The sequence below is a fragment of the Phoenix dactylifera genome, unplaced genomic scaffold (assembly GCF_009389715.1).
Source record: "Phoenix dactylifera cultivar Barhee BC4 unplaced genomic scaffold, palm_55x_up_171113_PBpolish2nd_filt_p 000267F, whole genome shotgun sequence".
Lineage (NCBI taxonomy): Eukaryota > Viridiplantae > Streptophyta > Magnoliopsida > Arecales > Arecaceae > Phoenix > Phoenix dactylifera.
Genome location: NW_024067755.1, coordinates 27356 through 55279, shown reverse-complemented (window position 1 = coordinate 55279; position 27924 = coordinate 27356). Strand labels below are relative to the sequence as shown.

Sequence of the window (27924 nt, the reverse complement as noted above, 5' to 3'; positions counted from 1 at the left end):
AGGAAGAGGAGGAAGAGGTGAAGGAGGAAGAGGAGGACGCGCGGGGAGCAGGGGGCTCGGGTGATCTGGGAGGAGGAAAAGAAAGGGTTTTATGGCCCTTTGGTAACGGTCTCCGCCGCATCGGTTATTCGCTGGGTAGATCTTGGGTATTTATACAGGATCAAGGAACCCAAATAATAACTTCCGGCTAGCTATTTTGGGCGAGGTCCTGGGTTGTTACAAATGGTATCAGAGCGGACCTGGCCCATAACCTATGTGGACTAGGGGACCTGCAACACGGATCTATTGGGGCTGACCACAGGCCAATCGTGGTGTTTGTGATAGATTTGAACCCTTAGCCTGACGAGGACGTCAGGGCTTGAACGGGAGGAGTATGTGGAGGCCCGTGCGGACGTGAATCGTTATTCGCTGGGTAGATCTTTGGTATTTATCAGGATCAAGGAACCCAAAATAATAACTTCCGGCTAGCTATTTGGTGAGGTCCTGGGTTGTTACATGCAGTCTCTTATATCGCCTAGATTTTTGCTATAGTGGTCCCCAAAGGCAACCTTGATGAGTGTTCGAAGAGGATATCCATCCGTCAGCTGGTCATCAAAGACAAATTTGCAATCTGATTTTGCTTGCATCTGAATTTGGAGGTAAAAGTCTGACAACATCAAAGCTGATCTTGAAACTATAGGTATGACGATCTCCATTAGGAAAATCTAATTGCAGGCGAGGTAAATCTATTGTAACAAACTGGTAATGGTATGGAGTTTGGGTGTTTATCAAAAAAGAAAAGTGAGCTCTTATGGAGGCATAACCATTTTTTCTTTTTCTTTCATTCTGTGTTGAACAGTTCTTTTCCATAAAGAAATGCGTCGACAGTCTCATGGCTGTCAGGCCAGATTTTTGGAAACATTGTGAAAGTCAAGTTTCCAAGTAAGTTCATATATTGGCACAATGTATCTATTCATGATTCTTTTTTATCCTAATTTAGTCTTCATATGAGAGTATGCTGCCTCGGTACTGGGCTCGGTACCGATGCCATCTCTCGTTACTATATCAAATACGTCCAGTACAAGAGCTGATTCGGTGGTATCCGAGTATCGGTACGTTCTTTATATTATATACTGGTATGGTATGTCTGTACTGCTCGATTCGATATGGGTATGGCATATTTTGGTTTCAAGAATTATTTTCCAGCAATGCCCCTCCATTCTCACTTTTGCAGGCTCCCATTGGCCGAGATCAAGCATCTTCTCGAGCACAGAAAAAATGGGTTTGCCTTCTGTATACCCATCGGCCTTGGCTGTAAGCCAATCTTGATTACTATCTTGTAGATGCAATATGTAGCAGCGCCTTCAGCTCAGGCAGTCATCTAAGGAAAATATATGGTCTTATTTTTCCTCACATTTGATCTGCAGAAATGTTCAATTTCGAGGTAAATGTGAGAAGATACTGAAAGATGATTTTTGGAGAGTTGACGGGGGTCCCATTGATGACTGCATGGCTATTAGAAAACTTTCGGTTTTATGGTTATATCATAGGAAGTTGGTGATTTGAAGTGCATTGTTAGATGAATTCTGTTAAACAGACAATATTATGGAAAGTTTCTTCAGAACTGACTTTAGAAGCTGGGATGGAGTCGGAAATCTTTCAAGGGGCATAAATATGATTATATTCAGGACATCTTTATTTAAGATTAGTTTTATAATAACTAGTTAACAAAGTATAATTTTATTGCTTCATAGTCTTTTTCATCTGGCTGAGCTAAGTCCGACTGTTAATTTCATATATCTGTCTGACATCATAATTTTTAAATATAAATTCTCATACCTAGCAAATCTAAAAATAGTATATTACTCTTACACCAGTTTTAAGTACTCATCATTTTCTAAAGAATTAACTTGATCCAAGGCATCATAGGCCTATAAAACTTATTGAAAAATAAAACTGAATTGCTGGATTTAATTGAGCACGGCCTTGCTGTTATGGTAGGAGGAGCCGCCTCAGTCCTCCAAATCATGGTGCAGGGGAGGAGGTAGTTATAACTGTCACCAGGAAGCCCCAACTTTAGGATCTCCTTCTTCATATTGCACTGGAAGGGTCTGCAAATAAACTTCATCCCTTGTACACTCTAGCTTATCTTAATCCACAACTAAATAATAACACAAACGATACCAAGACCAAAGAATTAGTATTAGAATTATAAATACTCAAAAAATTCAATGTAATCATGTTATATGTTTCAATGTTATATTACACAAGAAAAGAACGGTTACAAAGCTATTTGACAAAACATGCTCTAATCACTAATCTTTAAGGCTATCGTGTTCTTCATTTTCCGTCGATGCTATGCTCTGAAATCCCGTTATTCAGCTGATATCTGTGAGGTCACAGTAATTTCAAGTTAAGAGTTCAATAGCAGTTGCTGATTGAAGAAGGGATGGCCTAACAAATTGTACCGAGGGCTATCAAACTGGTTGGCGAAGTTGGTAAAAATGTGTTGAATTAATGAGCCTCTTCGATAGGTGGGGAAGTTCGCCGCCATCTCTTAAGCAACTATCAACTATCTGCTGTCGTTTCAGGCCATTCTCAGCTGGCAGAACAGGGGATCCTGTTTGTGAGAGATGCTGAACTAAAATCATGTTGGCATTGCTGCTGCTGCTGTTGATGATGGGTTGGTTGGAACTTGGGTGAGCAGTTTGGAACTGGTTCAAAACATGGCATATCAGGGGTGTTTTTCGTACATAGCAACAATGAAAAGACATGAATTCAGCTAGCATCAAGTTTCATGGATGTGTTTTCTGCCCTCCTGCTTGCATTGTCGCCCATTAAATATTGTCAACCACACAATTTTGCAAAGTTCCCCATCTTCTTTGATCATCAGATGGTGCTCAATTTGAACATTAAAGACATCATAGGATTAGACAGATAGAAAGAAATCTGACCTTTTCATTGATTAATTCAAGATCAAATCACTGTACTTGTATACATATTGTTGTTTTGGTAAATGTTGTATACATAATGTTTCATATGTACAACTAGCTAGAAAGATAAAGAAATTAAACACAAAAGAAAGAAACTACATCATAGGCTGGCCCTGTGGATAGGAGCTGGACGTGGGCATGTGGTATCTGCAGATGGGGCAGAGATGGCTCTTTTCCAGCCACTGGGTGATGCACCGGCTATGAAAGGAGTGGGAGCATGGCGTCATACTCACTTCCGCTCCGGCATCGAAGTCCTCCAGGCATATCACGCATTCCTCCTCCTGAACGCCTTCTCCTCGACCATACGGCGACCGCCTCAAACTCTGGATGAAAGATTTGCTCGCCGGCACCCCACCAAATCCACTTTCTTCCTCTGCGTAGTAATATTCCTGCACGAAGATCAGCTCCTCCTCCTGCAGAGGCCTAAAAAACATCCACTCGTCGATGAGTTCAGAGTCTTGGGCGGAGCAGCCGGGTGCCAAGAATGTGCCGATGTCGATGACCAGCTCGAGAGATGATCCAGACGCCAGCTCTACCGCGGGTTGGAAAGCCAAGAGGAGCAGTCGACGCTCGCAAAGTTGTCGAATCTTGGCATCCAGGTTGGATGCCACGAGCGAGACGATCCCTGGCACGGCTCTGAGCAGCGAGAGCTGGCCCAGATAGAAGCGAAGGGACATCACCGCCGGGGAGGCGGACAGGTCGTCGAACTCGGTGACACGAAGATGGACAACCACCTGGGGTCGGGCATGCACGACTCCATGGGCTTGAAGCTGGATGACCGTGTCACCAAGATGGTGAATCTCAACCTTTGCCATCTCTCTCTGTCTCTCTTTCTTCTTTTCTCCTCTCTGAACTGCTCGGAGACTCTCTTCTATCTTTCTTGTCTCTCTATCTCTTTGGTGTTTTCTCCTTTCCGAACTGCTCGGAGACCGTCTTCTATCTTTCGTGTTTCCTATACGTCTTAGGAGAATCGGGAGCCAACGGTCGAATATTAGCGGTTCAAATTATGGGTTTGGTGAATCCGATTGGATTTCTAACTAAGGGTTGTTCGCTTGCAACGGTTCGATTTCGGATCTGTAAATCGATTCGGGATAGGATAAGGTTTTGGGAAATCCAACGGTCAAATTTGGATCTGGTTGCTTGTCCCTCGGATGCTCGACGAGAACTTTTTTCAAGAACAACTAGTAATACCAACGGTCAAATATGGTTAGAAAGATTGCGCTCTACAACGCTTACAGAGGTGGTTTACAGCAAGGAAGAGTAAGAAGAGCCAGCATTGGAAGAGTGAACTAGCTGGTCCATAAGAAAACCATCTCAGAAGGCAATTGCTAGACTAGTAATTTTGGTAACAAAAGTGATGTGCCATCTTATAAGTAGAACTTACACATCGGTAAGAGGTTTCAGGTTTTCTTTTGCTAGCTGTCTTGTTTTCTAGGGGGTAAGATATGTTTTACAAAAAGAATAAATCTCTTGTACTTGTCACTCTTTCCTAGCATATATTTTCATGATCTGGGTTCTTATGTTTTTCCAATTCTATTCTTGTTCGGATATTTAAACTGCTATCGCTTGGTCCTGTAATTGTTGAGATATACTTGATGAATAATGTAACATTATTCTCTTTATTGACTCAGTACATGTAAGTTCTGTCCCCTGTTTTCATATTGTATCAATATGAAAATTTCCTCCTGAACATTATCAGCTTCAAGAAATTGCATGACTTTGGACAGGGGACCAATAAGACGCTTTAACTTGGCATACCCTTATGAGCCACATATTCAGCCACCACTCGTGTTCTGTTCAATCTCATTCCTTGTATAAATACATTGCAAATAGGAGGGCTGCTCATCCGATTAAATCTGAAACAAAATACTTACTCTCCAATTCAGAAGTGTCGTATTCCTATGAAAAAGGAACAATGTTATCTGCAAGTGAATGCAATCAGTATTTAGTAATGCTTTACCGACTAATAATTCCATCGGTGTCACAAACCTAGCTATCATCCAGATATGAATGCCTAACTATTGCAAATAGAAAGTCCAATCAGCTAGTTATAATATCTGGTACTTGAAAGTAACACCAGGTTTATGGCGACTACATACTACTTCAGAGCTTGGAAAATTAGAGTTTGGGAATCTCATTTATAGGTCTGACCATCTAATTATATGGTTTGATTATGGCCTTCCTACTCTCAGCTACTAACTTCCGGCTAAAAGTAAGATGAAATATTTCCAAATAAAAGAGAAACATGAGTATAGTTAATTGGAAACACATCTATATATGTGAGTCCGGCAACCAATCCTTTTGGACAGAGTAACAGCTGAAAAGGTATGAATTCAGATAGTATCAAGTTTCATGGATGCGTTTTCTGCCCTCCTGCTTGTGAGGTCACCCATTAAACTATTATCTACCAAAGTCATCACGTCTCCATTCACTGCAATAGCCCAGAATGACAGATGCTCAGCTGTAAATTATTTTTTTCAAGAACAATAAATCTTGTTCCAGTGGTCAAACTTGGACCAAAGTTATGTTTGGATGGGGTTGTTACACATTGGGTAAAATGGTGAGAAAGAAACGAAGTGCCCTACTACCCTTACAAGTGATTTACAGCAAGGAAGAGTTATGAAGATCTCAAAAGAATGACAATGCTCTGCTGTGAGAGAGAACACTGCAGACCAAGGGAAGAGTTATGTAGCTGGTCCATAAGAACACCATCTTCGAAGGCAATCGCTAGACTAGTAATTTTGATGCTCTCTATTCAGAACTAGATGATAACAAAAGTGATGTGCCATCTTATAAATAGAACCTATTCATTGATAAGAGGTTTCAAATTTTCTTTTGCCAGCTGCCAGGTTCTCTTCAGGGTAAGAAATCTTTTATGGATTGAATAAATCTATTGTACTTCTCCCTCTTTCACAGCATATATTTTCATGATTTGGGTGCTTACTTTTTTCCAATTCTATTCTTGTTTGGATTTTTTAAACTTATATGGCAGGGTGCTGTAATTTCTACGATATACTTGATGAAGTATGCAACACCTTTTTCGCTATTGAAACAGTACTTGTAAGTTTTACCAACTGTTTTCATATTATATCAGGGTGCAAAATTCATCCTGAAAGTTGTCATCTTTGCAAAATTGTATGACTGGAAAAGGGACCAATAAGACACTTAGGTTGACATTTCATTGGATGGAAAATGCCATGAACTCAGTAGCCACTTTTGCTCTCTTCGTTCTCATTTTTATAGCAATACCTTGCAAATAGAATGCCTACTAATCTGATTAAAACTAAAATATATATGTAGATTCCTAAAAAATCAAATTTGAACCTAGAAAAATGGAACAATGTCACCATCTCGGTATCAGACCCTGTACCGGTGCCACACTAGCACAGTGTTGCTACGGTATGATACGGAATTTTTTTAGCATATCGAGTGTCGGTACGCCACCCATACCAGATACCGGTACAGAACTGGTTTGGTACGATATGCCTCGTACTACCCGGTTCGGGCCGGTACGGTGTACCATGGTCATCACCATATCAATCCAGCCTATGTTTGGTGGGTTTGGATTGTATGTTTTAGGTGAAAGAATGATTCACCTTCTTTCGCAACATCAACCGTTCATTTTGCGTAAAAGATACAACCCGAACCTATATTTAGTAATGCTATATGAACTAATAATTTCATCAATGTTGCAAACCTAGCTATCACTCTAGATATGAATACCTTACTATTGCCAAGAGAATGTCCGTCCAGCTGGTTATAACATCAAGCACCAAACATTGAAAGGTAACACCAAAGTTTTGCTGACAACACACTGCTTCATAGCTTGGAAAATTTGAGCTTGGGCAGCTCATTCATAGATCTGACCATCTAATATGACCTGATTATGGCCTTCCTCCTCTCAACTACTAACTTGTTTCTAAAAGTAAGATGAAAAATTACCAAAACATGAGTATAGTTAATTGCAAACGCATCTATGTATGTGACTCAAGACACAAATCAGTCTTTGCTTGGACTTATGCCACTAGGTGAGATCATTCTTAGATGACTTATGTCGCTTGGAGGGACAGCTCATCCTTGTTTCCTTACGTTTAAGTAATGTTATGTAAATTGAAGTTGAATAGAATATTCTATGCTGCCCATTCATAGTGAAAGACTACAAGCTGTGGGACATCATTCTTAGCTACTTGATTGTTTCGAACCCTTTGCTCATTGCATGAAAAGGCTTCTGTTTCTTCTGATTAAGTACTTATTATATTGAGAGCAAGGAGAAAACTTCCATTGACTAAGAATTACAAATTATTGATGCTAATGAGAAAGCTGAAGTAGGTCAAAAAGCCATAAAGTTGACCATCAAAATAATATTATTTAATAATCCAACTCATCCAACCACATCAACAGAATAGACAAACTAGTTGCACGATTGTTGTCTGTTTCTTATGATATTTTCCCACGAATTATGTATTATCACATTAGTGTGACGTTCTTAGAAATTTTAGTCAAAACTTTAATTCTGCTTATTTGTGCATCCTCTTTTCTCTTATACAGAAGCTTATTACTATGGTTTGCTATACCGCCTTGTATCGGCCGATATGGAGTTTACCATATCGTCCGGTACGGAGTGTACTATATGGACCAGGAGAAAACAAGTACAAAACTCAAGTTCGGATTAGGACAAGCCCTATACCACCCCATACCGTGCCGTTTCAATCCGTACTAAGGTGTACGACTTTGTATCAAGGTTTGTATTGATCTGTATCGAGACGTACCAAACCGTATCGAGGTGTGGACCAGAAGAAAACAAGTACAAAACTCAAGTTCGGATTAGGACAAGCCCTATACCACCCCATACCGTGCCGTTTCAATCCGTACTGAGGTGTACGACTTTGTATCAAGGTTTGTATTGATCTGTATCGAGACGTACCAAACCGTATCGAGGTGTGGCAAAATAAAAATTCAGAAAAATAAATAGAGGGCAATTTTAATATAAGTTGCGTATCATACCATACCGACCATACTGATTTAAAATAGTATGGTATCAATGCGATATCTGAAATTGAGATTGAGGACCTTAATTATTATAGTATATTATGTTTAAAAGTGATACTGTAACCAACATTCAAACAAATGAAAGATTTTTCCATAAAGAAATTTCTCCTCCAAGAAGCATTTAATTATTTTAATTGTGTGATAGATAGAGGATGAATTAACTGATTTGCATATTGATATTTGATTGAATATTACAAATTTCTATAGAATCCTCTTACTAGCTTGAGAGAATCTTTTCTTTTCTTTTCCCAGGTTATGCGATCCTTTCCATATAATCCAATGATTCCAAAGGAAGACCCATGTAATGGTGCCCTTCAAGATAAGGATTGGCATACAATTCTTCAGGTACACTTGTTGTGTAATGCGTTAGTGACCCATCAACATAGGAAAAAGGCATGTCCCATACAATTTGAAGTATCAATAGATTTTATTTCCCATAGTATCCTCTGACCATTATTGAAGAAGAAGATAACTCAAGTTTAATTTCGATTCCAAACCATATATAATGTGGATAAAACCCACTACTTTAACTCAACCATTGTCTTAAATAGTTTTGTAAATTTTCTAACTTACACTCAATGGCATCTTCCTTTGGACACCATCCCAACCCACAATTATCTATCTCCAAACATGTCTTCTTTAAACCCTATAAAACTATGCCAAACAAAGGCCCATGCCACTAATCTTCAAAGCTATCATGTTCTTCATTTTCCTTCGATGCTATGCTTTGAAGTCCTTCATTCAGCTGATATCTGTGAGTTCACAGCAAACCGGTTGTACTGAGGGCTGTTAAACCATTTGGCAAAGTTGGTAAAAATGTTTGAATTAATGAGCCTCTTCATTAGGTTGGGAACTTTGCCGCCATCTTCTAAGCAACTATCGACTATCTGCTGCCGTTTCAGGCTATTCTCAGCTGACAGAACAGGCGACTCTGTTTGTGAGAGATGCTGAACTAAAATCATGTTGGCATTGCTGCTGCTGCGGCTGCTGTTGATGATAGGTTGGTTGAACATGGGTGAACAGTCTGAACTTGTTCAAAACTTGGCATATCAGGGTGTTTTTCGTACATGGTAACACTGAAAAGATATGAATTCAGCTAGTATCAAGTTTCATGGATGTGTTTTCTGCCCTCCTGCTTGCATTGTCGCCTATTAAAATATTGTCAACCAAAAAATTTTCCAAAGTTTCCCCATCTTCTTTTATCAGCAGATGGTGCTCAATTTGAACATTAAAGATATCATAGGATTACACAGATAGAAAAAAATATGACATTTTCATTGATTAATTCAAGATCAAATCACTGTACTTGTATACATATTGTTGTTTTGGTAAATGTTGTATACATAATGTTCATATGTACAACTAGCTAGAAAGATAAAGAAATTAAACACAAAAGAAAGAAACTACATCATAGGCTGTCCCTGTGGATAGGAGCTGGACGTGGGCATGTGGTATCTGCAGATGGGGTAGAGATGGCTCTTATCCAGCCACTAGGTGATGCCCCGGCTATGAAAGAAGTGGGAGCATGGCACCATACTGATCACTTCCGCTCCGGCATCGAACTCCTCCAGGCACATCACGCATTCCTCCTCCCGAACACCTTCTCCTTGACCATACGACGACCGCCCCAAAATCTGGACAACAATAATACCAAGGAAGAATAAGAAGAGCCAGCATTGCTCTGCTGTGAGAGACAACAATACAGACTAAGGGAAGAGTGACCTAGCTGGTCCATAAGAACACCATCATAGAGGGCAATCTCTAGACTAGTAATTTTGATGCTCTCTATTCAGAACTAGATGATAACAAAAGTGATGTGCCATCTTATAAGTAGAACCTACTTATTGATAAGAGGTTTCAGGATTTCATTTGCCAGCAGCCCTATTCTCTTCAGGGTAAGAAATCTTTTATGAATTGAAAAAATCTATCGTACTTGTCCCTCTTTCATAGCATATATTTTCATGATTTAGGTGCTTACTTTATTCCCATTCTATTCTTGTTTGGATTTTTTAAACTTATATAGCCGGGTCCTTTAATTTCTACAATATACTTGATGAAGAATGTAATACCATTTTCTTTATTGAAACAGTACATGTAAGTTTTATCAACCATTTTCATATTATATCAGGGTGAAAAATTCATCCTGAAAGTTGTCATCCTTGAGAAATTGTATGACTAGACAAGGGACCAATAAGACACTTAGGTTGGCATTTCATTGCAAAGAAAACACCATGAATTCAATTGCCACTTGTGCTCTCTTCAATCTCATTCTTATAGCAATACCTTGCAAATAGAAGGCCTACTAATCTGATTAAAACTGAAAGATATATGTCGATTCCTAAAAAGTCATATTTGAATCTAAAAAAACGGAACAATGTCATCAGCAAGGTTTGCCGTCTCGGAACCAGACCCGGTACCAGTGCCACACTAGCACGGTGTCGATACAGTATGATACGGATTTTTTTTGACATACTGAGTATTGATGTGCCATCCATACTGGGTACCAATACCAGATCGATATGGTACGATAGGCTCCGTGCTGCCTGGTTCCGGCCGTACGACATTCCACAGTCATCAGCATCTCAATCCAGCCTATGTTTAGTGGGTTTGGGTTGTAATGTTTCGCATGAAAGAATGATTCGCCTTCTTTCGCAACATCAACCGTTGGATTGCACAACATCCGCTTTGAGATCTATGCTAGTGGATGAAAGAAAGAGGTTGGGCTGCTTTGAAATATGTGCAAAGTGCAATCCAATGGTTGATGTTGCGGAAGAAGAACATCCAATCTTTTGCGTAAAACATACAATAAGAACCTGTATTTAGCAATGATGTATGAACTAATAATTTCATCAATGTTGCAAACCTAGCTTTCCCTCTGGATATGAATACCTGACTATTGCAAAGAGAATGTCCATCTAGTTGGTTATAACATCTAGCACCAAACATTGAAAGGTAACACCAAGGTTATATCGATAACACACTGCTTCATAGCTTGGAAACTTTGAGCTTGGGAAGCTCATTCATAGATTTGACCATCTAATATGATCTGATTATGGCCTTCCTAAGTTGTATTTAGTAATGCTATATAAACTTATAATTTCATCAATGTTGGAAACCTAGCTATCACTCTAGATATGAATACCTGACTATTGCAAAAAGAATGTCCATCCAGCTGGTTATAACATCTAGCACCAAACATTGAAAGGTAACACTAAGGTTATGTTGACAACACACTGCTTCATAGCTTGGAAAATTTGAGCTTGGGAAGCTCATTCATAGATCTGACCATCTAATGTGATTCGATTATGGCCTTCCTACTCTCAACTAATAACTCGTTTTTAAAAGTAGGATGCAAAATTACCAAAACATGAGTATAGTTAACGGCAAATGCATCTATGTGTGTCAACTCAGGACACAAATCAATCTTTGGTTGGACTTATGCATCTTGGCGACATCATTCTTGGATGACATAAGTTACTTGGAGAGACAAGTTATCCTCATTTTCTTACGTTTAAGCAATGTTATGTAAATTGAATTTGATTAGAATATTCTCCTCGTTTTCTTATGTTTTAGCATTGTTATGTAAATTGAATTTGATTAGAATATTCTATGCTGCCCTTTAATAGTCAAAGACTACAAGCTATGGGACATCATTCTTAGCTTCTTGATCGTTTCGAACACTTTGCTCATTGCATGAAAGGGCTTTTGTTTCTTCTGATTAAGTACTTATTATTTTGAGGGCAAGGAGAAAACTTTTATTGAATTACAAACTATTGACGCTAATGAGGAAGCTGAACTCGGTCAAAAAGCCATAAAGTTAACTTCAAAAAAATATTATCTAATAATCCAACTCATCTAACCTCATCAATAGAATTGACAAACTAGTTGCACGATTCCGTCTTTTTCTTATGACATTTTTCCTAAAATTACATATTATCACATTAGTGTGACGTTCTTAGAAATTTTAGTGAAAACTTTAATTCTTCTTATTTGTGCATCCTCTTTTCTCTTATACAGAAGCTTATTATCATGGTTTGCTTAATTCACTAACATCTTAACAAGTTCTAATTTTAAGTTTCTGTTTACCATGTACTTTGTAAGTATATTGATGTTAGTGAAGTGATATATGGAGTTAACTGTTCCACCGGCACACTCGAATATTTTTTGGTACGGTCCAATACCGAGCAGTTTCGTTGGACTTTGTGGCTCAATTGTGATGCGTTCTCATCTTTCTTGTTCGAATTTAGCTTCGTACACAGTTAAACAAGGTTTGATGTATAGTTAATGTAGCCCAGCACATAGTTAAGTCACCCTGGCACATAATTAAATTACCTTGGCACACACGAACCATAACCTGGCACACAATTATTAGAGCTTGCTACGGAGTTACCCTGGCACACAACAGTGTTAACCTGGCACACAATATGGGTTTAGATGAATATATGTCTTTCTTACTGGAATAAGCCGGCACAGGAATGTTAACCTGGCAATTTTATTATGATAACATAGCACATAGTTATCTAGGATTGTAGCAGGATGAATATAAGTCACCCTGGCACACACAAACGATAACATGGCACACAATTATTTGAGCTTGGTACACAGTTACCCTGGCGCATAGCAATGTTAACCTGGCACACGATATGGTTCTAGATGAATATATGCCTTCCTTGCAAGATTGAGCCTGCACAGGAATGTTAACTTGGCAGTTTTATTACGATAACCTGGCACACAATTATCTTGGATTGAAGCAAGATTAATATAAGTCAGGTAGAATGTGGCCACGAGCATGCAAACCTTCAGGGATCATAAATCTTCATGATGTGGATATATTGTCTAGAGATGTTCTTGTCCATATCGTTGGTGTATGCTTAAGAAGAATGCATTGGCTTTGTAGCAAATTCCTTATATAGGTGTTCAAATTGGTTAAACAATTACTAAACTTTCAAGAAGCAATGGAAAAGGAATGGAAAAGGGCTGCCAATATGCAAACAGCACGAACTGATTTTGCATGTGCAGTTATTTCTAACAAGGTCTATGTGGCTGGGGGAGGCAATTCAAGTTGTACTGAAGGGCTTTCTTCTGTTGAAGTTTATGATCCTTGTGCAGATAGGTAAGCATGTTATAAAGATTTTTTTTTCATCCATGTTTGTTGTCTCGGTACTAGACCCTATATCGGTACTATCCTATTATGGTGTCGATACATCCGGTATAGGGGCCATTTCAGTGTACCAAGTGTCGGTACGTCCGCTGTATCGTGTATCGGTGTAATACTGGTATGGTACGGAGTGGTCGGTATGCACCGGTATCGATCGATATGGTAAACCTTAGTTTTCATGATTTCCTAAGTTACTAAGTTATCAGTGAGGAGCAATTTACAATTAAAATACATAGGCATTTTATTTGGTTTTTATCATGCAGTCTATTCATCTTGTTTCTTAATATATTTGTTTTAGTTCAATAGAGTTACCATGGACTGCAGATGTATGTAGGGTAAACATCCTCCAATCCTTCATTCCATCTTAACAAATGAATATGTATGTATGTGCATGCTATGCATACTTACACATGCATACACATGTAATGTATATGTATATGTAATGGTTAGTCAAGAATTTCACATTGCTATAAATTGTCAACTGTTGCAGGTGGGAAGATTTACCACCAATGCCTTTCGCGCTAATTGAATGCTTCAGTATATCGTATGGAGGTCAATTTCATGTTCTTGGCAAGAGAGAGTATAACATTCAACAAGATACATACTTATCTTCAATCCAGTGAACCAACATTGGTGCATCATGGAAGATCTGCAGCTGTTTTGTAAGTTGACACATAATTATACAACTATACAAAACGGCAACATCTACACTATTCTGGAAGAAGGGAGCATCAAAAAAGTGGACATGGATCAAAAGGTCTGGTGTACATTGGGTGAATTTCCTGCAGTGGTCCTTCCAAAACACTTGAGATCATTGAAGCCTTTTACCTTTGGATTTGTTGCATTCCAGCAGTAATTATATGTCATTGGGGGCATGACTCTTAGGTATAACTTAGATACCCTTTCATATGGCATTGTGAAGCTGAACTCGAATAGGTTTTGTGATCTGAGGAAATTGCCACTAGAATGGAAGGATGCTAGACCCATGCCAATAAGAAGTGGTCGCATATTAGGATGTGCTGTTATGGAAGAATAATTTAACCCTTTTCTATATATTTTGTGTCTGAAACTTCTTTCTTTTTGGATAAAGAAAGGTCTCAACAGTCTAATAGCTGTTCATTAAAACATGGTATCTTTATGGGGAAAAACAGATACAGATTTGGTTCCCATCATTAGGGTTTCGGTGGTATTAGAATATGTGCCTTATGGAATTCATATGATTTGCTTTTTCTTGGTTCTCACTTGGTTCAAATCTTGTAATGGCATCATGTAAGTGGATCATGTTGCATTGTACCATTATATCCTCAACGTGCAGATTGTCTGTTGCCCTGATCAAGAATTTGTATGATGCAATTTTATTTGGTTTTGTTTGGAGCAATGCAGCCCTCTTTATATCGCCTAGATTTTTGCTATAGTGGTCCCCAAAGGCAACCTTGATGAGTATTCGAAGAGGATATCCATCAGTCAGCTGGTCATCAAAGACAAATTTGCAATCTGATTTTGCTTGCATCTGAATTTGGAGGTAAAAGTCTGAAAACATCAAAAGATGATCTTGAAACTATAGGTATGACGATCTCCATTAGGAAATCTAATTGCAGGCGAGGTAAATCTATTGTAACAACGGGTAATGGTATGGAGTTTGGGTGTTTATCAAAAAAGAAAAGTGAGCTCTTATGGAGGCATAACCATTTTTTCTTTTTCTTTCATTCTGTGTTGAACAGTTCTTTTCCATAAAGAAATGCGTCGACAGTCTCATGGCTGTCAGGCCAGATTTTTGGAAACATTGTGAAAGTCAAGTTTCCAAGTAAGTTCATATATTGGCACAATGTATCTGTTCATGATTCTTTTTTATCCTAATTTAGGTCTTCATATGAGAGTATGCTGCCTCGTTGGGCTCGGTACCGATGCCACCTCTCGTTACTATATCTAAACGTCCAGTACAAGAGCTGATTCGATGTACCGAGTATCGGTATGTTCTCTATATTATGTACTGGTATGGTATGTTCTAAACTGCTCGATTCGATATAGTATGGCATATTTTGGTTTCAAGAATTATTTTCCAGCAATGCCCCTCCATTCTCACTTTGCAGGCTCCCATTGGCCCAGATCAAGCATCTTCTCGAGCACACAAAAATGGGTTTGCCTTTCTGTATACCATCGGCCTTGGCTGTAAGCCAATCTTGATTGCTATCTTGTAGATGCAATATGTAGCAGCGCCTTCAGCTCAGGCAGTCATCTAAGGAAAATATATGGTCTTATTTTTCCTCACATTTGATCTGCAGACAATTTCAATTTCGAGGTAAATGTGAGAAGATACTGAAAGATGATTTTTGGAGAGTTGACAGGGGTCCCATTGATGACTGCATGGCTATTGGAAAACTTTCGGTTTTATAGTTATATCATAAGAAGTTGGTGATTTGAAGTGCATTGTTAGATGAATTCTGTTAAACAGACAATATTATGGAAAGTTTCTTCATAACTGACTTTAGAAGCTGGGATGGAGTCGGAAATCTTTCAAGGGGCATAAATATGATTATATTCATGACATCTTAATTTAAGATTAGTTTTATAATAACTAGTTAACAAAGTATAATTTTATTGCTTCATAGTCTTTTTCATCTGGTTGAGCTAAGTCCGACTGTTAATTTCATATATCTGTATGACATCATAATTTTTAAATATAAATTCTCATACCTAGCAAATCTAAAAATAGTATATTACTCTTACACCAATTTTAAGAACCATCATTTTCTAAAGAATTACTTGAGCCAAAGCATCATAGGCCTATAAAACTTATTGAAAAGTAAAACTGAATTGCTGGATTTAATTAAGCACGGCCTTGCTGTTATGGTAGGAGGAGCCGCCTCAGTCCTCCAAATCATGGTGCAGGGGAGGAGGTAGTTATAACTGTCACCAGGAAGCCCCAACTTTAGGATCTCCTTCTTCATATTGCACTGGAAGGGTCTGCAAATAAACTTCATCCCTTGTACACTCTAGCTTATCTTAATCCACAACTAAATAATAACACAAACGATACCAAGACCAAAGAATTAGTATTAGAATTATAAATACTCAAAAAATTCAATGTAATCATGTTATATGTTTCAATGTTATATTACACAAGAAAAGAAACGGTTACAAAGCTATTTGGCAGAACATGCTCTAATCACTAATCTTTAAGGCTATCGTGTTCTTCATTTTCCGTCGATGCTATGCTCTAAAATCCCTTATTCAGCTGATATCTGTGAGGACACAGTAATTTCAAGTTAAGAGTTCAATAGCAGTTGCTGATTGAAGAAGGGATGGCCTAACAAATTGTACCGAGGGCTATCAAACTGGTTGGCGAAGTTGGTAAAAATGTTTGAATTAATGAGCCTCTTGGATAGGTGGGGAAGTTCGCCGCCATCTTCTAAGCAACTATCAACTATCTGTTGTTGTTTCAGGCCATTCTCAGCTGGCAGAACAGGGGACCCTGTTTGTGAGAGATGCTGAACTAAAATCATGTTGGCATTGCTGCTGCTGTAACAACCCAGGACCTCACCCAAAATGGCTGGCCAGAAGTTACTATTTGAGTTCCTTGATCCTATATAAGTACCCAAGATCTACCCAGCGAATAACCGATGTGGGACTAAACACACGCCCGCACGGGTCCTCACATACTCTCCCCGATCAAGCCCAGACGTCCTCGTCAAGCTGAGGGTTCAAATCCATTCAAATCTAATCACAAATACCACGATCGGCTCATGGTTAGCCCCAATGGATCCATGCTGAGTGTTTCCTAGTCCACATAGATTATGGGCCGGGTCTGCTTTGATACCATTTAAATCTGTCGCGCCCCGAGCCCAAGGCGCGGCAGACGCCGCACGCCCGCACGGCGGGCCGCACAGGCATGCAAGGCAGCAAATCATATTAAAGCAATCACAGATGTTTAAAACTGACATAAATATTTAAGTTGTTCAAAAGCAGTCTTACAAAATTTCAAATAACATATGCTGACGTAAGTCAAATACTCTAATCAATCTAACTAAAGGATCAATAACTGAAGAAATCGTCGGAAAATCTAGCGCACTCCTCAATCCCGTAAGATCAAGCCTCTTGATCTGAAAAGTGGAGAAAACAGAATAATGAGCTACACTAGCCCAGTAAGCAACAAAATACCCCAGAGTGGGGTCAAAGCATATCAGATCAAAATACAAAATAATGACTGGGAATAAATCATAAATATCATTGTTTTGCTGTTTTCAAAACTTATTATCATTTTTAGAAAACTCTGATATCATAATTTCAACATAATGGGCTACGACCACGTACCCCAGTGGCATGGGTTGCACAAAGTGCCAAATCCACTATTTTTATCCACCGATGGCAGCCGGTGTCGCACAAAAGTGCCAAATCCACTATATTTACCCACCGATGGCAGCCGGTATCCAGAAACCACTATTCTAATCACCGGTGGCGTGGTGTCGAAACCAATTCCTCACAGATTACAAGTCGACAGGTCCAACGTATAATCCCCATTGGCGGGGCCAGAACAGTACAGATCATAGCCATGCTGAGAATGCATATATATATAAACAGATTTCATAAATTGCCCAATCATAATTTATGGATTTCAGAGCATAATTTTCAAATAAAATTTAACATGCCAGACCCATTTTACCAAATACAAAATATATTTCAAAATTTAATCCACTAATAATTATTTTACCAAATAATTTAGAAAAATGCACTTTGAAGCATTAAGTTACTTACCTCTTCTCGCTTAACTCCTACTTCAAATAGGCGGATCAGGTTCACCTGTTTAAATTTAATTAATTTCTTTGTTAATTTCAGAGCTAAGCAAAAATCAAAAATAATACTATTGAGTTTCGGGTTCAGGTTTTGGGTTTCATGTTCCCGATTTTAGGTTTCGGGTTCGGATCTGAACTGGGCCCAAGTTGGGCCCACAAGGGTACTACCCAACTGGGCCCAACCGGACTGGACTGGGCCCAAGTTGGGCCTGCAATGGAACAGGGCCCATCGGCCCATCATTCTGCTCACAGGCCCACAGTGGCCTTCTTCTTCACCGAGCTCCCCATGAACAGGGGAGACGAGAGAACGGAAGAGGAAGAAGAAGGGGCCGGCTGGGGGGGGGTCAGCCAAGGCGGCCGGGGGCTGTTGCCCGGCCGACGACCGGCCGACTGCAGTGGCGGCCGGCGGCTTCTGCGGCGACGGGCGTTGAGGGAAAACCGAGTGATCTCGGTTTGGGGCCAAAGCAAAGGAAAGGAAATCAAGCATGTTCCGGCTAGATCGAAGAGCAAAAAGGGAAGAGGGCTTACCGGCGGTCGACGGAGGTGGCGGATCTCGGCCGCAGGTGGCTCGATCCGGCAGCTAGCCGCGGCGACGACGGTGGGGTTTCCAACGGCCAAACTAGATCGAAAAATAGGGGACTAAGAGAATCAAAGGAGCCAGGCTCTGGTGGCTGAACTTGATTGGAGTGGCGCATGCGGTCATCGGAGAAGAAGGGAGAAGAGGGAGGAGAGGGTCGGTGGTGGAGCAATCTCAGAGGAAGAAGAATGGGGGGTTTTTAATAGGCCCCCAATTCGAACGGTGGACCGCCATGATTCTCGCAGCGGCCGTGATCAGCGGCCGCTCGTGCGGACGCGGAGCGGCCACAAAACGGCCGTGGGGTTGCCGCGGATTGTCCACGGCGCCTCCGCTCCTGTCGCGCCCGGAGAAGGCGGAAATGCGATCCCCTGCTCTGCCCCTTCCAAAAGGGGCGTTGGGCTGAAGTCGGCTGGGGCTGCCGACTTCAACCCAGTATCTCACAATCTGTCATGCTCCGAGCTTGAGGCGTGGCAGACGCCGCACGCCCGCACGGCGGGCCGCACAGGCATGCAAGGCAGCAAATCATATCAAAGCAATCACAGATGTTTAAAACTAACATAAATATTTAAGTTGTTCAAAAGTAGTCTTACAAAATTTCAAATAACATATGCTGACGTAAGTCAAATACTCTAATCAATCTAACTAAAGGATCAATAACTGAAGAAATCGTCGGAAAATCTAGTGCACTCCTCAATCCCGTGAGATCAAGCCTCTCCATCTGAAAAGTGGAGAAAATAGAATAATGAGCTACACTAGCCCAGTAAGCAACAAAATACCCCAGAGTGGGGTCAAAGCATATCAGATCAAAATAATGACTGAGAATAAATCGTAAATATCATTGTTTTGCTGTTTTCAAAACTTATTATCATTTTTATAAAACTCTAATATCATAATCTCAACATAATAGGCTACAGCCACGTACCCCAGTGGCATGGGTTGCACAAAGTGCCAAATCCACTATTTTTATCCACCGATGGCAGCCGGTGTTGCACAAAAGTGCCAAATCCACTATATTTATCTACCGATGGCAGCCAGTGTCCAGAAACCACTATTCTAATCACCGATGGCATGGTGTCGAAACCAGTTTCTCACAGATTACAAGTCGACAGGTCCAACGTATAATCCCCATTGGCGGGGCCAGAACAGAACAGAACAGATCATAGCCATGCTGAGAATGCATATATATATAAACAGATTTCATAAATTAACCAATCATAATTTATGGATTTCAGAGCATAATTTTCAAATAAAATTTAACATGCCAGACCTATTTTACCAAATACAAAACATATTTCAAAATTTAATCCACTAATAATTATTTTACTAAATAATTTAGAAAAATGCACTTTGAAGTATTAAGTTACTTACCTCTTCTCGCTTAACTCCTACTTCAAATAGGCGGATCAGGTTCACCTATTTAAATTTAATTAATTTTTTTGTTAATTTCAGAGCTAAGCAAAAATCAAAAATAATACTATTGGGTTTCGGGTTCGGATTTTGGGTTTCATGTTCCCGATTTCAGGTTCCGGGTTCGGATCTGAACTGGGCCCAAGTTGGGCCCACAAGGGTACTGCTGAGAGCACAAAAGAGTAATCTACACATCACTTAAATTAGTATTATTGATAACAAATAATGATAGAAGTACTGTATTAATATTATATTTTTGTGGGGTGCAGGTGATCAGAACCACTTCGTCGCAGCTTCATTTTTCTGCAAGCCTAAGCATCTGCAAGCCGGCATCTATTCCACGTGTCTGCCAGCTCCAACGATCAAGCCCAGCCGTCCATCATCCATGGAGCTTCTTCCGCGAGCCATCCACCATGTCTCAGCGCGTCTCAGCCCCGAGCCTAGATTCTTTTCTTCTGCCCAGCTCTCCCGAGATCCCAGCTCCATGATCACGATCCACCCGCGCTTCCCAGCATCTCCATCTCAGTAAAGATCCTTTTCTCCCGCGATTCTCCCGCATCCACTGCTTCCGGATCCGTATCTCATCTAGATCTCAGCCTTCTGCGATCAAATCTCCCAAGCTTCCACGTTCCAGCCTCCTCAGATCCCGTCCGCGTGTGATCCAGCACTCGTCTGCGCCCCATTCTTCGATCCAGTCATCCGAATCCCAAGCGCCAGCAGTCCAAGCTTCATCTTCAGCTCTCACGCGCTCCCGGATCTTTCTCCCCACCAGCGCATCTTCCGGATCCACGCGTTCATCCAGCCGTTCGAGAGCATCCGTAGCCGTCCATGCGCATCCAAGCACCATCGATCAACGTCCGCTCCTTCCGCGTCCGCTCCGCGTTCTCAGCTCGTCACCACCGCGTGCGAGAAGGGGGGGAGAAGGCTAGCTGCTATACCTCTTGGCTGGGAGGGGTTTGGGTATCATCCCTCATTCGGAAGAAACAGGGCATCAGGCCTCTGTCATTGAAAAAAAAAGAAAAAAAAGGAAAACAGGGGAGGCCCTGTTTCCGTAAAGAAAAAAGAAAGAAAGGAAAAGGGGAAAATGAAAGGGGGATTAATGTGTGAAATGAGTGGCTGATTTCTTAGGGAGGGAGATGGAGGAACCTTTGATGTATTGCTCTTTGAAGTAAACTCTAAACTTTTGCTTTGAATGACTTATATTTACTGATATGTTCTTGATCCATGCGTAGTTATTTCGTAGATAGCTCTTTAATGGATTATGATTATTGATATATGGATTGCTTTAGTATTTGTCGTAGACGTAGAAAGCACGATGAATGCTTAGAAATTGAGTTCATATGTTCATTAAACATATACCATGATTAGATCTATCCTACCATTAATCTTTAATCAAGAACCTTAGAGTTTATTTCTTGGATGCAATATTATCAAGGGGATTCCAGATCCTTACCATTTATCTATTTCATTGAACTTTGTTTAGTTGCATATCATTCTTTGTTTTTAATTTCTAAAAATCAAAACATCATCTTAATCCACAAATTTATTGAATTAATTAATCTAAAATTATATTAAATAATCTTCAATATATTACGTTCCCTGAGGATTCGACCTCGGACTTCCGAGATTTTACTACTTGTACGATTCTCCTATACTTGGGAGATTATTTTCGCGAAAGCAATTTTGCGAGCGCGTCAAGTTTTTGGCGCCGTTGCCGGGGAGCAGCTGATTTATTAGTATAATTTTAGATTTAATTAGTACTTTAGTAGTTAGTCTTTTTTTTAAAAAAAAAAATTCTTTACTGCTGTTTTTTTATTCCCTGCACAGTCTGCATCAAATTTTGATATCAAAGTAATTAACCGTCTGATTGAACTCAAATTTGGTCGTCAGGTGCAGGACCTGTGTTTCTTTCATCTGAACGGTCTGATTGACATTCTGAAACTTTTAAGACTATTAGATTAATACGAAACCTTGCTGCTTTTTGTTTTGAATTTTCTGCATTTAATTGTTTTAGAATCAGAATTTTATTGTTATCATATCTCATTAACCCTTGTTGCTAATTGAAAATTTAAGAAAAAAAAAACTTTAAAAAAAGATCAAGGGTGATTATTCAAAAATTAAAAAAAGAAGAGGAAAAACCTAAAATTTCAAATTTCAAATTTCAGAATTCAAATTTCAAACTTCAACTCATAAAATTTAAAAAAAAAAATAATTTGCTTGATCACCTATTCAATGAAATTTAATGTCATGTCATAAAATATTAAAAAAAAAAATTTCTTGATTGTTGCATATAGTATAAGGCATCAGCATAAAATATTTTAAGGGCTGAACCCATTTAAAAAGATAAGGTCGAGATTTCATCACTCGTCCTTAGCCCAAAAAAATCACCCCATTGCATAAATATCCTAAGCTTAACTAAAATCAACTAGACGTTGGCCCCTAAGGACATTCGAGCTCAATAGGACGAAGACCACCGAAAGTTGCACCAATTTCGCTCTGTGGCTTAGTTGATGTTTAGGCAAGCTTTGTCCCTATAAGGGAGACAGTTCATCTGTTCGAGGCAAGTGGGTTTTAAGTGGGACCTTTGCGAACGCATCGTGACCCCTCCACTTACCTGGGAGCTTACCTGGTCAACTCGGTTCATTAGACCGGATTGGAGGCTTAGGTGCCCTCTTCAAACCAGTTAGGAGCTGTCTAGAAATTTAAGAAAAACATTAGAAATTGAGGTGTAATATTTAGTTGCATGTCTGATTGTGAATAGATTTTTGTTTTAGGGTGTAGTTTTAGGGTATCTTTAGTTGGTACCTATATTTATATTTATTTAAAAAAAAACAAAACATAAAAAAAATTATTTAATTAAATTTTGTATGCTAGGTTGGAATAGGGACGACACCGGTCGATTAAGTCGTACAACTTTAGATCATCCCTTAGGACACATCCTTGAAATTCCTTCGCAGTATCTCACATCTTGTGAGATGGCAAATTTTTCTGATGATGTAGGAAGTCACCATGGTGATGAAGGTAGACCCCCAATTATGACACTTCGACAATACTTATATCCCACTAGGACTAGTCAACCTTCATGCATGATTATTTCTGAAAATGTAGGACACTTTGAAATCAAACCAGGAGTAATTCAATTGCTGCCAAAGTATCATGGAATGGAATCCGAGAACCCTTATCTTCACCTTAAGGATTTTGAGGAAATTAGCATCATATTTAGAGTGCCAAATGTATCGGAAGATGTCCTTAAATTGATCTTGTTCCCTTTTTGCTTAAAGGATAAAGCCAAAACATGGCTGAACTCCTTGAGACCTAGATCGCTAGGAACATGGCATGATATGCAAAGAGAATTCTTGAAAAAATTCTTTCCCGCACAAAGGACTAACTTTTTGAAAAGGCACATTAATAATTTCCAACAAAAAGACCATGAAACATTTTATGAATGCTGGGAGAGATTTAAAGATTTGCTTCTCTCTTGTCCTCATCATGGGTTTGAAACATGGAGAACCATTAGTTTCTTTTATGAAGGGTTGTCTCCATCGTTAAAACAATTTATAGAGACTATGTGAAGGGTTGTCTCCATATACGGTATATGAGCAACTCGGTTTGGGTGAGTTGAAGCCAACAATTGTCACCTTACAATTAGCTGACAGGTCAGTGAAGGTTCCTAGAAGAATTATCGAAGATGTGTTGGTCCAAGTGGACAAGTTCTATTTTCCTGTTGACTTTATCGTACTGGACACACATCCGGCTTCCAATTCACCATCTCAGATTCCGGTCATCTTAGGACGCCCATTCCTTGCAACTTCTAATGCATTGATCAATTGTAGGAATGGTGTCATGAAGCTTTCTTTTGGCAATATGACTTTGGAACTGAACGTCTTTAGTATAGGCAAACAACCCAGTGATCATGAAGAAAGTAAAGAAGTTGAATGAGTTGAAACCATTGCGGAAGAATATCTGTTAAAAAAAACATTTACTGAATCGGCCGACAATGGTTTGATAGATTGGTGTTCTGAAGGTACTGCTGATGATGTGGTCCCACCTATTTTAGATAATTCGGATATCATGATGGTCAATGGGTGGAGACCGCGAATAGAGGAATTTGAACAGTTGCCACCTCGAAAAGCGAAGATAGTAACATCCCATGAACAAACACCTAAGCTCGAGTTGAAACCTTTACCGAAGGAACTCAAGTATGCCTTTCTTGGATCCGAGGACACATTTCCTATAATCATCTCATCTGATCTGGATCATGCCCAAGAAAGAAAATTACTTGGTGTTCTAAAGAATCATAAGGGAGCTTTAGGATGGTCTATTGCCGACTTGAAGGGGATTAGCCCTTTAATTTGCACGCACCGGATATATTTGGAGGACAATGCTAAAACCACAAGGCAAATGCAACGTAGGTTGAATCCTATGATGAGAGATGTGGTTAAAGCAGAAGTGTTGCCCAGAGATGGTCACCCAAGAGGGGGGTGAATTGGGTGTTTTAAAAACTTTTGACTGTTTAAAAATAGAACTCACAAATGTATGAGCTAAACAAAAATAAAGCTATGAAGACAAGCAATCGCAAACACAAGCTTTTATAGTGGTTCGGAGCCTCCACCGCTCCTACATCCACTCCCCAAAGCACCGTTGGGAATTTCCACTATAATCCACGATTACAGTACGGTAGTTTTTGCGAGTTCACTACCCAACTCGTTGTTTTACACCGGGCTAACAACAAACCCTAAAACCCCCAATTACACTTAGGCTTGGGACGCCTTTCCCTTGTTCCAAGTCCCTTGACTGGAACAAGCACCACAATAGAAGATTTTACAAAGGATTAAAAAAGCTCTAAATAAGCAAATAAGACAATGATGAACAATAGAACCCGGAAGAATCCTTTTGCCGTTGGAAGCGTAGAAAATGGTGATTCTTCCGATGTGGATCGCGTAGGTTTGAGTGTGAGCTTTGAATCCCGAGCGCGCGAGAGTGGTTGAGCTTGAAATCGCTTGGGAAGCTTGAAAGCACTTGACTTCTTCACTTGAATGCACTCACTTCCTTGAACTTCTCTCTCTTGCTTCTCTCTTAAATGATCTAGCTTTTGGGTTTGTGAAGAGTTGTTGAGAAGCACTTACGTGGTCCCTTTTATAGACCAAAAAGCAAATATAGCCGTTAGAGATAAAGTTAGAGAGATTTGAAATTCAAAACAACCTGCAAAAAGTTGTCAGTCGCGTCCCAGGCGCTCCGGAGACGTCTCCGCTTCAACGAGAGACGTCTCGGCTACAAGATTTTACTTTTTACGTTGTTTGGGGTCGACTCGGCGCTTTACGGGGACGTCTCGGCTTGTTTGCACTTTCTGCATGGGGACGACTCCTCTCCCTCGGGGACGACTCCGCTTCTTTATCTCAGAAAAACATGTCTTCTGGAATTCCCTGAGAGAGTCGACTCCGCTCTTTCAGGGGACGTCTCCGCTGCCTTATCACCAAAAAAATCATTCTCTGGAAAACCCTGAGAGAGCCGTCTCCGCTATCTTGGGGACGACTCGGGAAGTCTGCTTTTCACTTGCGGGGACGACTCCGCGTACGGTGGGGACGTCTCGCGCATATCTCTTGAAAAACTGTCTTTCTGCCGCCACTGAGAGAGTCGACTCCGCTACTGAGAGAGTCGACTCCGCTATCGCGGGGACGACTCGGCAGGTGCCGGAGACGTCTCCCAACGTGCCAGTTCTTCCTGTTTGTGCCAGAGACGTCTCTGAGACTATCAGGAGACGTCTCGGCTTTCCCTGATCTGTTTTCTTCATCTCAAAACTTCTTTAATAAATTCATAAAAATTATGGGAACTTGCCTAGACATTTCTTAACAATATTCTTAATAAAGCACATGAATTCCTCAATTAAATTGTTAAGATAAATGAAATTATACTCTAGTGTTTTGTATTCATCAAAATCCATTAGGGGGTCAACAATCTCCCCCTTTTTGATGATGACAAAACACTGAGTATATGCAAAATTCGAAATTTAAACATATACACAGTATTTGCTCAGATGTACAGGTATAATGTTTTGATTAGAACTAGATACAATGTGAAATGAAATATTGATGCTAAAGATAATTGAAAGCTAAGTTCTTTTTGACTCCCCCTTTCTTTTCCAGAAGGGCAATTATCTTAAAGCTAATATTCTTCAATTTTATCTCTTCTAATTCAACTTTTAATCATGAATTTTGTATTTTGCATTCCAATGTATCCATATTGGTTCTACTCCCCTTATCCATATTGGTTCTATGGTTCTACTCCCCTTATCTATATATCTACTCCCCCTTTTTGTCATCAACAATGAAGGGGACAAATTATCTGTAGGTGCTTAAAGCATACTTCCTAGTAAGATTCAGCATATTTCCATGAACCACTCAAGGATATTCAAGTTGTGCTCCCCCTGTCCAAGTCATTTCTATTAATGAATTCAGTCATTCATATCACTCCCCCTTAGTTTTGGAATTCATTTTAGACTCATCTTTTTGTTTAACGTTGTTATCACAAGATGTGCTCCCCCTGTTTTATGTGCATTGTTTCTTTGTATCAAATTTGAACACTCAAGGTATGTGATAAGATTTTTATGGCACATCACAAAATCACATACACAATCACAGAAACATATACACAGAGTTGGCAATGTACACAAAGTTTTCAAAAGAGATTGTATTCATGTATCATTGTGAACCTTTGAAGTCAGTACATAGTCAAGAGAAGAAATCATTACAAGTATTGATTTCTTAATACAAGAAGTGTTTCAAAATAGCCTAGGGTTTACAAAAAGAAGATCCTACAAGATGTCCCTCATCGGCGACGTTGCTCGTAAACCCTACAAGCTGCATCTATGAATGCATTGATGGAATCCATTAGGGTCTTAAATTGATCTCTCTGTGACTTGTGGAAGGCTGCCACAAGTGCTTCAAATTCTATGGTTGCCATTTCAATTCTTCCTCTGAGTTGGGCAACCAAGGTGCCCACGTTGCCTCCTGGGCTTGTCAACTCTTTGAGACTCTTGGAAATGGTCTTCAAGCTGTCCTTGAGCTCAATTGTCCTGCAGGTTTGGGTGGCACCCACACCAATTATTTCTTGCGTTGTAGCTTCAATTTGAGCTCTAACTTCCTTCAGCTCTTGTAGAAGCCCTTCATGTGAAGCTCTGATGGGGGCCAACTCAGTGGAGATCATGGATCTCATCTCCTCCCTCATCTGCTGACAAATGACAGATGCTAAGGTGCGCATCTGATCCTCTGATAGGAAGGAAGGCTCACTGACTGGAGGAGGTGGTGGCATGGATGTGGAAGGTCCAGCTGAGCTGGAGGGTATATCAGGGATATCCATGTGGCTAGGTGGAGGAGAGTGGTGGTCAGACTCGTGATGTGGGATCTCAGGCTCTAGGGTTTGTGCTTTTCTTTTTGGAACTTTGACCCAAGATCCATCTATCTTATGAAACTCCATTCTTCTCATTGTGCCCTCATTGTAATAGTCGGTGTTTCTCAAGGGCTTTGCAGGTTCATTTTCGGGAATGTGAACCTTAAAGTGTTTGAATACTAAGGTAAAGATCATGCCATAGGGTATACTAAACCTAGAATACCTATGACATAGTGCAATATAGTTTAACATAAGTCTAGGGAGGTTTAGAGGAATCCCTAGTAGGATATGATGCATAACAACTAGGTCTCGCTCCGAAACAAAATCGAAGCGGCCGGTTTTAGGAAACAAGACCCTGTTGACAATACTTAGAAGTAATCTCATCTCTGCATTTAGGTGTTGGGAATTGACAACATCAAGAGGGCCGCAGTCCTCTCTTCCTAAAATTAAATTTAGGGCTATTTCCCTTTGGGGATGTGAGGTTGGAGCCTCACCGTCCTTAGGGATTTGTAAAACAGTGGATAGGACATCCTCATTGATTTCTACTAATGTCCCCCGGACATATGCAGTGTACCCTAAGTCCCC

The 27924-nt window shown here is 40.0% G+C and overlaps 1 protein-coding gene, 1 long non-coding RNA gene and 1 pseudogene across 2 annotated transcripts; 1 reads left to right on the top strand and 2 right to left on the bottom strand.

Moving 5' to 3' along the window:
• Positions 1–3067: 3067 nt before the first annotated feature.
• LOC120105358 (E3 ubiquitin-protein ligase SIRP1-like) lies at positions 3068–3787 on the bottom strand. The gene has a single exon (XM_039117725.1). The coding sequence runs from the start codon at positions 3785–3787 to the stop codon at positions 3068–3070; it is 720 nt and encodes a 239-aa protein (XP_038973653.1).
• Positions 3788–8647: 4860 nt separating this feature from the next.
• LOC113462034 lies at positions 8648–14508 on the top strand. The gene is made up of 2 exons (XR_005507733.1): positions 8648–13134; positions 13670–14508. It is a non-coding gene; the product is annotated as an uncharacterized LOC113462034 (long non-coding RNA).
• An 8843-nt stretch (positions 14509–23351) lies between these two features.
• On the bottom strand, positions 23352–23449 carry LOC120105368 (annotated as a pseudogene).
• Between the last annotated feature and the right edge of the window lie 4475 nt (positions 23450–27924).

Bases quoted from the DNA above. Each gene is read 5' to 3' on its own strand.
- LOC120105358 (XM_039117725.1), bottom strand. From the start codon at position 3,787: ATGGCAAAGGTTGAGATTCACCATCTTGGTGACACGGTCATCCAGCTT.